The sequence below is a fragment of the Lupinus angustifolius genome, chromosome LG19 (genome assembly GCF_001865875.1).
Source record: "Lupinus angustifolius cultivar Tanjil chromosome LG19, LupAngTanjil_v1.0, whole genome shotgun sequence".
NCBI lineage: Eukaryota > Viridiplantae > Streptophyta > Magnoliopsida > Fabales > Fabaceae > Lupinus > Lupinus angustifolius.
This window is the reverse complement of record NC_032027.1, coordinates 14,532,549-14,544,166: the sequence shown is the minus strand read 5'-3', so window position 1 is coordinate 14,544,166 and position 11,618 is coordinate 14,532,549. Positions and strand designations below refer to the sequence as shown.

The 11,618-nt window shown below is 30.5% G+C and overlaps 1 protein-coding gene across 3 annotated transcripts; it reads right to left on the bottom strand.

Annotated features, from left to right (window-relative positions):
* On the bottom strand, positions 1,529–6,943 carry LOC109334709 (probable boron transporter 2). 3 transcript variants are annotated; one of them, XM_019570614.1, is made up of 13 exons: positions 6,429–6,943; positions 6,088–6,213; positions 5,860–5,942; positions 5,486–5,678; positions 5,205–5,343; positions 4,883–5,048; positions 4,127–4,293; positions 3,823–3,996; positions 3,537–3,632; positions 3,236–3,373; positions 2,663–2,982; positions 2,304–2,568; positions 1,529–2,102 (listed from the first exon to the last, which is right to left on the bottom strand). In XM_019570614.1, exons 2-13 carry the CDS (start codon positions 6,189–6,191, stop codon positions 1,890–1,892), a joined length of 2,058 nt encoding a protein of 685 aa, XP_019426159.1. In that variant the 5' UTR covers positions 6,192–6,213; positions 6,429–6,943; the 3' UTR covers positions 1,529–1,889. The 3 variants fall into 3 exon arrangements, with proteins under 3 accessions (XP_019426159.1, XP_019426158.1, XP_019426160.1); XM_019570613.1 differs by lacking the exon at positions 6,429–6,943 and adding an exon at positions 6,280–6,405 and having other exon boundaries at positions 6,088–6,229; XM_019570615.1 differs by lacking the exons at positions 5,860–5,942; positions 6,429–6,943 and having other exon boundaries at positions 6,088–6,193.

Below are 11,618 nucleotides of genomic sequence, written 5' to 3'. Positions count from 1 at the left end.
TTCATCATCGAGTTCAAAATATGTTTCAGCATAATTGTTACAACTTGAGACAACAACATATACTGACTACAAAATCTAACATGTTAGTTCAACAATTTGCACATATAAATGTAATCACATGGATTTGTAAACCATTATGACAAATTAGTTGTATTTTAGATTCCACACCTTACTACAAATGTACATCATCATTATATTTGAAGATGTGCATCTACGTAATTTTTTATGTGGGCGAGTAGGCTTATGTGGGGCCATTTAACTTTGTCGAGGCAAGTGCGAAGAATTTGGTAAGATATTTGAGAGAAGTTATTTTACGTGAACAACCTTGTTTTGTATTAGGCATTAAGATTCTTTTGACAATAACCAAATGGAAGTTATTAACTTATTATGCCAAAAAAATCTTCTTTGTATGATCTTAAAACTGTTAAAATAGTTATTTCATACACCAATATCTTGAGTCCACGTCTCCTATTTGTTTTCTTTCTTCACTAATTCCATTTTCATTACAAAAATTATTGAAGAGCTTTATATTGTTATATAAAATATTGGGATAGAATGACTTTGTTGTCACCTAGTTAGTGAAAGCCGAGAAGGTGGCTTCTTCTCCTTAATAAGATAATGGTTTAATGTAGAAGGTATATAGAATTCCATTTTCTTTTTTATGCATACATAATATTAATTGTGAATGTTTTGAGATACATTTAAATTTGTAGTTACTAAATATTACATTTAATGTTTTAAAATATTTTTAGAACTATTCTGTTTCTTTGACAATATAATTATAATCATGCATTAAGTTTTCAATGTTAAAATAAATGTGTAATATGTTCAATAAATCACACTCACTATGGAATTCAATGAATCAAGACAATTTATAGCGTAACGATTTCAAATATAAACAAATTAATTATGTGTTCACACTTATTTATGGTTGCCAGAAAAGTTTAAAAAAATCTAACTTGCCAATATTGAATCGAAGGTATTGAGAATGATGTAAAACATTAATGACACGAAATATTAGTGGAAGAATGTAATATTCCGCAAATTTATTAGTTATAATCCTATAAATTTATTTCTATAATGAACATTGCTTAAAATTAGGAAATCATGAATAATTTAAACAAAATATAAATCAAATCAATTGATTATCACAATGAAATCGAAGATATTTTTTTCTTATATCATAAATTCAGGTACAAGAATAATATGATTGTAAAATAAAAATAACATTAATATAGGCAAGCTGCTAATTCAATCCCAAAACACAATAATGGGTCAAATCACAAAATTAGTTGTGGGGAATGAGTGTTTAATTCTTAGAAAACATAACAAAAGATATTGAATCATGGCTAATCGTGTCATAGTGGCTGGCACAAAGAGGGTAGATATTTAAATCAATGACTTTGCTCTTCCCTAATAACTTATTCAAGGTCTCCAAAACTTGTATTTTATGCCAGTCCCCTGATATTGATTTTAGTATTGTTACATAAGTGATTTTTCTGAGCTTCATTCAGGTTGGAATGATATTAGATCTATTGAGACATTTGTTCAGGAGTTGATAAGGTAGCAACAAACCAATACCTCTACAATTGCATTAGACTAAGCAAAAAATTGATGTTAACCATTCTTATCTCACAATTAGCAAAAGAGTGAACTCTTGTCACAACTTCCTAGCACTAAATAAATTATACTGTAGCACTTGCCTTTGTCAAGAATGAGATGTTAAATAATAGATGTTAACCTTTGCTGGCAATTCTTGTAAATTATAAGCCTAAATACCAATAAAACATAAATGTGTATTATATATTTATCAGTGTTCACCCATCTTTTCTTAAATCGGATGACCTTGCTTCTTCAGGATAAATGATCCTCTCCCAACAACTTGAGGGCTATGATTTCCTCTGACTTGGCCTTAGCCTGGGGCTGTGTACTTTATCTGGGATCCTTGGACTATGAAGAATAGTGAGCTCTGTGGATGGTATTAAAGTGGAGTTCATCACCTTCGGACTGCAAATACGTCTAACCTCACCCCGACTTCTAGTAATCATTCCATCTAGAATCTCTTCATCTGTAAAGGAAGCTGTCTTTCCCAACTCCCCCTCCTGCATAAACACACCAAGCATAGGGCAAAAGCCTAAGTTGCGGATCTAGTCGATTGACCTCAAAGTATGCAATAACCAAGAAGAAAAAAGTTTGCACACATGTTCCTATGCAACCTATATCATTAAGGAACTACAGATTGCATAGGAAGTCATGGAGTTGAATGAGTTTAAAAAGGTGAGATATAGAAGTGAAGACTTTACGGCAGTTTGGTCGAATGGTAAAGCAGGTACTTCATATTCTGCAGCATCTAAATCCTGAAGGTGTACTCCTTTGAAAAACTTGGGAAGAATGTACTGTCTTACTGGAACCAGAAGCATGATCATTAATGGGAATAGAACCCCAGCAATTGGAACCCAGGTGATACCAAAACAAACAAGCAAGTAAGCAGCTTGAAAGAGTGTAAATACTGCAATTGTCTTGAAAGGTACGGTTTCCACATAAGTTGCATGGCACTCCTCCAGAACTCTAATTATTTCAAAAGAAAAAACAGCATCGTCATGTTTGGTGAATGTAACTCATAATTTCTGAGAAAGACGGGAAATGGTGTTTAAGAAAATACTTGTATCTTCTGTTTGGAGCAGTGAAGATAAATAAAATCCGTTCCCAGAACTGGTTGCCTGGTAAGTTTTCAATGGCCATGAAAGCAAAATAGCCCCAAAGTACAGAAGTTGGAATCATTTTCAGGAAAGGCATTGCTGCTACACATCCTCCTACCATCAAAGATTGGAGCAAGTTGCTCAGTCGTTGTTCTTTAACCTCAACCGGCAATAAGTCGTCAATTTCCTTCTCAACATCAAAAATTGACTCATCAACTGGAGCATTTATAGTCCCCATGCCTGATGCCAATTGAATAGTTGACTCTTTCAACTCGTTTAATCCCTATAAAACAAGTTTAGGCAAGGTTGCACAATAAATATGGTATCATACTTCCTGTTTAAACTATATCAGAATGAAGTTCAGTTTGTTAAAACATGAAAACAATGACATGATGAAAGATTCTTTTGCATCCATATAGGGAACCGTTTGACATAAAACTATCATCAACTTCAATTTGTCTGGTATTGAAGAGTAATCATGACATAGGTGAATGGGAGAATAAGGGTATCGATAAAAAGATCACAGTCATACATACCCGAGAGGGAGGTTCCTGGTGAACTAGAGGGCTTTGCATTTGCCAGTAAGCTTCTTGCATGTTTCCATAAACTTGTCCCAAGCTCGCATGATTTCTCATACTAGTTCGAGCTGTTGCGACAAGCCGGTTTCTAAGTAACTGCAAATCACCCAGATATCACGAGTAAACAACATATAAGGAATGAAATGAAAGTTGTAGGCCTACCTGTATTTGTAAATATGAAACTTTATTGGCAATATTTATTAGTGAAGTTTTATAAAACAAGAGAAAAGCAAAACTGTTTTGTAATTAATAACTCTACCAGGTGCTTCAATGTAGCTAAACTTTTGGTGTGCATTGGAGATTGTGGAATGACACCATTTGATGGAGGAATTCCAATTAGACCACATAATATAACCTGTCATACATTCAACATTTCGAATATTTTCAAAAATCAAAACTAGGGATCACATTCAGTTCGACTAGATCAAGAAACCATACTGCTTCAAATTGCAGGGGAAAATAGAGCATTATGCAAAAAGGCAACAAACCAAATGGGTTTTCTTTAAGGTAATGGATCAAACAAAGCATGGAGGAGGTTAATGTACCATGAATCCCAAAAGAAGTAAGTCATAGTGGAAAGAAGGTGGCTTTCTTAAATTGAACTCTTTCTGCTGGGCAAGCTGAGATGCCACACTATGGTCAAAATAATATAGCACAGCGATCATCGTCGCTGGAATAAATGCACCGAAAATGTAGAGGATTGGCACATTCAGCATGTCCTGTTAGTGATTTTGAATTTTGCATAAGTACTTTGCATGGAAATGTTGAGAATATAAGAAAAATGAAAGAGAACATAAATCAACATATATATCCTAACAATAATAATATGGAGCTATTAACTAATCATGCCTTTATGACACCCCAGTTTTCGTATGCACCGGGAGACCATGGATTTGGACTGAAGAGACGCCTAGGGATTCCTTTCGGAATATTTCCAGCTGGTATATAAGAAACAGCAGTCCATGATAAAATCATCAATGGGACACCATAATCTGCTATCAAGCCTCGTAAACATCCTGTAAAAAGGGGAAAATAAATCGATGAACTGCCGAAACATAATGAAAGAACTTGGTAAAAAGATGAGCCAAATGGCTATATTTTCAGTTATGAAGTCTCATAACCATCCTTAGTCTGTGTTGATCAGAATCAGATTTAACCTCTGGATTATATCCAATGTAATTCTTCGGGTCTATAGAAACTCATAACACTGAAATATTATAGGTTATAGTGTTCTTCATGCATGAGAGAGAAGTCAAAATCTTACCAAATCAATTTCAAGAGTAGCAACTAAATTACTGTTAAGAAAGAAGTGCATAAGTTCTATGCCTTAAAGACAAGTTTAGGAATGTTCTTCAGGCAGTGTTCAATTTACAGATTACCAACTCCAGTCGGTAACATCGAGAGCAACAGTTTCCTAATGAAATGCCTCATCAAATCCATGACCCCTCAACAACATTGTTCCTACTTCCTATTGTGGCCATCAAGAGTAATAAATAGCATTGTTGCATCTTGTCAATGTCCACAAATTGAGTAAGCAAAATAAAACTTCATGCCGTCTTACTCGTTTTTTATGCAAATGAACATGATTTATTTCACATGTCTTACCTGAACCATATCGCCAAGACCTAGCTTTTCGGCTTTTCAATGCTGTAAGTAGAAGGCCAAAGGACAGAATCAAAGCAAACATGCCATTTCCAAATCTCCATGAAGATTGAAACTCTATTGATGTTAGGTCTGATCTCTCAGGTATATGAAACTCATTAACCAGTCCCTGTTAAACCCAACGAGGGAACATCATTATTAGTTGAGTTAATCACTATCCAAGGTTATAACATAAACTATCTTATTTTTTCATTACTCCATACAAGAACAACATAATCATTAAGTCAATATTATGGTACAGAGAAAAAAGAAAGATGCATCCTACTTTAATAGCCTCTTGCATGAACAGCATTGCAATAAGAAGGCCGAAAAGTTCCCCGACTAGGCGAGTGAACCTGTTGATGATGGAGCAAGCTCCTAAGATAGCAAGTAGGAACAACAAAATGGCTGTCCACATGCATACCCTGCCAATACAACAAATTCATGAGGCAAAATGTTTCTTCTTTAAGGCAACTTACAATAGTAATTTGCCATGAAAATTAAAGCCGAGAACATAAATGACTATATCCGTTCAAATTCTGAAAGCGAAAATGCTATATGCTATACCATCCGGACCATGCTAGAAAGAGCTTTGAACCCAACTCTGGTCTACTTTTAGCAAAGTTGAACATGAATATATACATAATCACAGTCGGTTCTGCAACTCCAAGAATCAACAAAGGCTGGCCTCCTATAATAGAGTGTATAATTCCGCACAACGCCGTAGATGCTAATGTTTGAACTGCAGTGAGTACTCCATCTGAAAATTATTGGACCACAGTACATCAAATCCCAAGTACAAGATATCAACATCTCAGCTTTTACATAATCATCTATCTTATCATAAACAAGATTTCATGCATGGACATGATGTAAGAAACTTATGAGTAATTGGATCTTAATTTGTAAAAAAAATACTTAAATAGGACTATGTAATGTACCTGTATCTCTTTCCAATTGTTCCCCAAATGAAATAACTGGAATTGCTGATGCAAAAAATATATATGTGGTAGGGGCTAATATCCTAAGAAATAGAAGTTTAATAAGTATCAACACAATAATCATATCAACTTTCTATTTTTCATTGAAGTATATGTCATGATATCAAAATCCACTAGTCCAACTCTAAGAAATATTGTATTTTGTAGCATAAGAAATATCAAATGTACCTGAAACCTGCTGCGACACCACCAATCCAATCTTGCTTGTAATACATCAATCTCTTTTGAACATCATTTTTTATTCCACGAAATGGAACAAATGTCTCTTCCATAGTTTCTTAATCAGGACTAAGGTTGAGAAGAATTAGAACTATGATTAATCAGTTAACCTACCATGTTATCAATTTATGTGCTAAAGAACTATAACTACACACATATATGGTAAAACCAGCAAGCCATTACACATCATTTTGATCTATAAGATAGTTTATAAAATAACACAAAACCCTTCTAATAATCTATAGAAATAACATAAAGTTCATAACTCAGCCGGAGTAACATAAGAAAATCATGAAAATGAAAAAGGGTAGGATAATTAAGCAGAAAAATAAGACTTTTCAAAGCATGAGGACACAAAGAAAGGTTGAGGTGATAATGAAAAGCAAAGGATAGATAATGAGAGTCAAACTCAAAACTCAAAAGGGTGCAAAGAAATGTCCTTGGTCATAGTAAAAAAGAAAACTTTATAGAAAATAGAAATATAGTACTAAAAATGAAAAGATGAAAAAAGTGAGAGTGAGAAAAATGATATGAAAGGAAAGAAGCCCAGAAAAGCAAGCAATGAAATAAAAGTGGTGGTGATTTGTACTGAAAATGTAATGTATAATGATGAAGAAGGAGAAAGAGAAAGTGTAGTAGATGAAAGATGATAAAAAAGAGAAAGTATGAGTGAGTATGCTTTTTATCTTAGTTAGATGAAATAGAAAATGTAGCATTTAAAGAGACATGATCATAGTTTTGGCAGATTATGATGACAAGCTGGCTTGGAATCAAACATCTCACCACATTCTTACAACCATTCCTCTTCCTAAGTACACAATTGTCTCGAACCACACTCTATCTTGGTTTTTTTTCTTCAGTAAATTTATAAGTATAAAGATTTATTTTTAATCAATATATTGTTTACTGTTTATTTTTTTGAAGACTCAATGATGATTAAATGTGAATGACTATAATTTTGGTGACAATTTTTTTTAGTAACATCATCACAACAATTATAGTATTGTGATATCACTTTATTGCACGCCAAAAACTAAATGAATTTAGGTTGAAAAGGTGGTGAGTGTGAAAGCATATATGCAAAGGTGGATCTCATTAGACGTAGAGAACTAGTGAACAGATTGGATTCGGGGTAACTTTTTGGATCTTATTTAATATTTAAAATGTATAAAGGTTTTTATAAAATCTCAGTACATCATTCATAATTGATTTATAGTACTTTTATTTTAGAGTCAACTAATAATTAAGATATAAATGATAGATGATTGACTGATAGTGTAAAAACACTTACATTATCGATATATATTAAATCCTATTTAAAATCTCCATATAGATATAGTTATGTACCCAAAAAAATAATCTCCATTTATAAAATACAACACTTATTCACATTAAGTTCTCACTCATACATTCTCTACCCACATTTTTTTGAATTTTATAATTATTGTTGGACATGTATATATTATGAGTATAATATTTATACACTCATAATATAAAAATTTATATATGATTAATGTATCATCTATCATTCATTTATATTATTTTTATTTAATAGTTAAATATAATAAAATATAAATGATAGATGATGCGTTAACATTGTAAAAATTTCTTACTGGATGAGTGTTAGCATATTTATATCAATCATCATTCTCGAGGGATTCCAATTTACAAGTTAAAATATGGAAAACTATGATAAGAAAATATATCCTAGAGTTGGGACTCAGAGAGAATGTCAAGAAAAGAGTGTTGAACAAAGTGCAAAGACCACATATCGGGGCAAGTTGGATTTCAATTTGTTTATTTAAAAAGAAAAGGAAAATTAGTAAAATAAAACACAATAAAAATAAAGCAAGGACTCTCTTAAAATAAGCAATTAAAAAGGCTAAAAATGTATTGAGAATCTAATTTCGCTATCATAAAGTATTAGTTTTTTATGTATATACACTTTTTTCAGGCAGTGATCATTGGTCTTAAGCGTTGTGTTTAAGAAAATTCACAAAGTTTCTTATAGTATTAAAATATCATACCCCTTTTATATTGTTCTATGACATAATAATTTTTTAATTGTGTTTTGATTCCGACTTCAAAGTATACACTATACAACTAATAATAATGTTATACAAAATTAACTTGAAATTGTAAATTTGATTTCGAACGAATACCGAGTTAGTTCGGTTTATTATCACTCTATAAATATAATTGAAAGTTTGTAATAATAAATATAACTTATTAAACTGCTGTTAAACTAACTTCTAACTTGGGTTCAACCCATTAGCCATTTACCACAAAAAAAATACAATCTATTTTTCACATTCATAGCGAGATATAAACATTACGAATTATTTTGCTTAAGAAAACGATGAATCATTAGCCGTTAGGTTTTTGGAATTATGCTTATACTTCAAAGAGTAATTATATAAATATTTATCGCAAGACTGTCATTTTCAAAAAAATATATTGTCTTGAAACTCCAAAGAATAAGATATTATTATTCCATATTTAACATTTTAAAGAGGAAGAGATTAACCTACTTTAGTACTACCTTAACAAAACTACTCAATACATTAGTTATTCATTCAATAAAAATATAATAGTTTAAATTTATTCATTCATTCAAGTTATTGGATTTTCCTAAAATAGATGGTTAAAATATACACTAGTTTTTTTAATTTACTAATTTAAGTTATTGAATTTTCTTAGAATAGATGGTTAAGATGTGCAGTAGATTTTTATAGCTTGTTTAGTAAATTATATTTTATTGATTTGATAAAAAGAAATCTACAGCTGTTTGGTGAATATAAAAATGAGATATGATTATAGCCTTTCAATAATTCACATCTTACTTTTGTTATATAAGAGTATATATTCCTTCAATTTTTCAGCTAATTATATAATTAATACTATCAAACAACCCTAATTATCAATGAGTGTTGCTTCAAGTAGTATATATTTTATTCCCCTTAAACAAGGTCTCGGGTTTGAGTCTTGTGAATGGAAAAAATATCCGCTGAGAGAATTAGCCTCATATACTTGAGGATGTTCTCAGCTCAAACATCATGGCCTCCCGTATGCGGATACATGTGGGAAACAAAAAAACAACCCAAGTTTAATCAACTAACTCCTAACTATAAACTTTCAGTAAAATTATCTCACAACTTTATAACCTAATTATAAAAGTCTTACAGTTATAACCTAATTTTCCTGAATAAAACAAGTATTACTTATGTGCATTTTCTTCATATTTTTTAAGCTGGTGCATGTCATATTCAGTATGCCATAAGTTATCCACTACATTTACTAGTTCACTTCTCTTACATATTAATATTCATAAGTTAGGTATACCTCCAACACTCGAAGTTATTATACTTTGGTTAGGTGAAATTTGTGAGAGAATCATAAGTATGCATGTTCATATTGTTAATTATTATACTTAGATTGTAAATAGGATCATATATAGCATGAAAAGTAAGGTCAGACACATAAAGATTCGCACAATATTCTCACCACCCAAGTGCATATTTAGTTATCATCTCATTTCTTTCTAGAGTGTAATATATATAGGGATAGTATAAAAATTTATATACAGTCGATTAATATCTACTAATTCATTTGTATTATTACTTTTATTTAAGAATTAATAATGATTGAAAATGAATAGTAAATGATATAGTAATAATATAAAAACTCTTATATTATGAATGTATATATTTTTTCTATTCTTTCTAATAGTAGAATAATTATCTAAGCGATCAAGCATATCTTTATTCTCAACCTAACTTTCCAAATGAGATATTTTGTATAAATCTTAGCTATAAGAACACTCATAGTAGGAGGGGATATACAAAATTGTATGTGGGGCCTATGATCAAACTTCTACAAATCTAACCTAGTTATTTAGTATGTGGAAATATAAATTCTTAATTAAGGTAAAATATGTCAATATAAAAACTCTCTAACTACTGATTGTCTTAAGTAAAAAAAAGTATAATATACTAATTTCTTAAAAATTATATCTATCTAAAAAAATTAAAACATTGTTTGAAGAATTTAAAATTTATGCACTAACAATATGTAAAGTTTTTTACATTGTCAACATATCATTCACCATTGATTTATAATATTTTTTATTAAAATATAATGGTAATTAACATATCAGTAGTGAAGATTTACCAACAACTTAAAAAATACTCACATTATCAATATATATATATATATATTAAACCATTGTTTGAAAAATATTAAAATAAGTTAATTTATATATGAAAGTCTCCATGTTCACATGCTTTTGGGTATACTGGACTAAAATTTTAATTGTGAGTAATCATGCAGGTAGAGGATATACATAAGTATTCAACCAGTTTTTAAGTTTATGTATATATTTTATAAAATTAATATATATATATATATATATATATAATTATTATATACATGTTAAATATATAATTATATTTTAATCATTTATATTTATTATAAATGACCACCATTTGTAGGGTGTACATCAGTTGTCTCTCATACTTAGTGTCACTCTATGTGTTATAACCTTGTGATTGATTGAGAAAATATATTTAACTTAAAATTTAATTTTTAAGTAATTTTTTGACCAATCACAAGGTCATGGCACATGAAGTGACACTAAGTATGGGACAGTAGATGTGTACTCCCATTTTTAATACTCATTTTCACCAAAAATGATTTTTGAGGTCTCATTGTAGGTATCTTTCGGATATTGGTATACTTAACTTACCTAGCTTATTTTGCCAATCATCTTAAGACGATTTTGACCTTCCTCGTTATCATCTTTGACAAAGACAACTCAAAACTTGGAAGAAGCCAAAATAATATTGATATCACTTTCAGTGTTTCAAGTTCTATGTTGGGATATTGCATATTTGAATATAAATGTGCAACTTAAATAACATGTGAGTGAAAATAAATATATCAATATTATAAGGTTTTGGCTAGCCTATAGCTTGAGAAGCATGTTAAAGAATATATGAATTCACAGCATCATATTTTTCAAATTAAGTTAATCTCATTATATTTGATACCATCTATAATTTTTACTTGTCATTATTTCATTGTTTATAATAAATTTAAAATTGATTCATATTTGAGTTTCACTCAAAACTTCTACTACTTTCCTAACCAATATAGACATAAAAGTTTTATAATTATGTTGAAGTATGGAAGTATACACTGTCAACAAATCATCAACTATTGATTTGTTAATCATCATTGATTCATAAACAAAAGTAATACAAATCAAATGTGGATGATGTATACATAGATTTTAAACTAGAACTTATAGTAACATTTATGGTGGGTTCACTTCCCAAATGATTGAGTGAAAACTAAACCAAACAAGGGAGAGACAACTGTCTATTTCATCCCATCCAATGTCATAAAAGTATAATAATAAAGATGGAAAACAGAGTCATTCCACAATACAAGGAAATAAACCAAACAAAGATATGTTACGT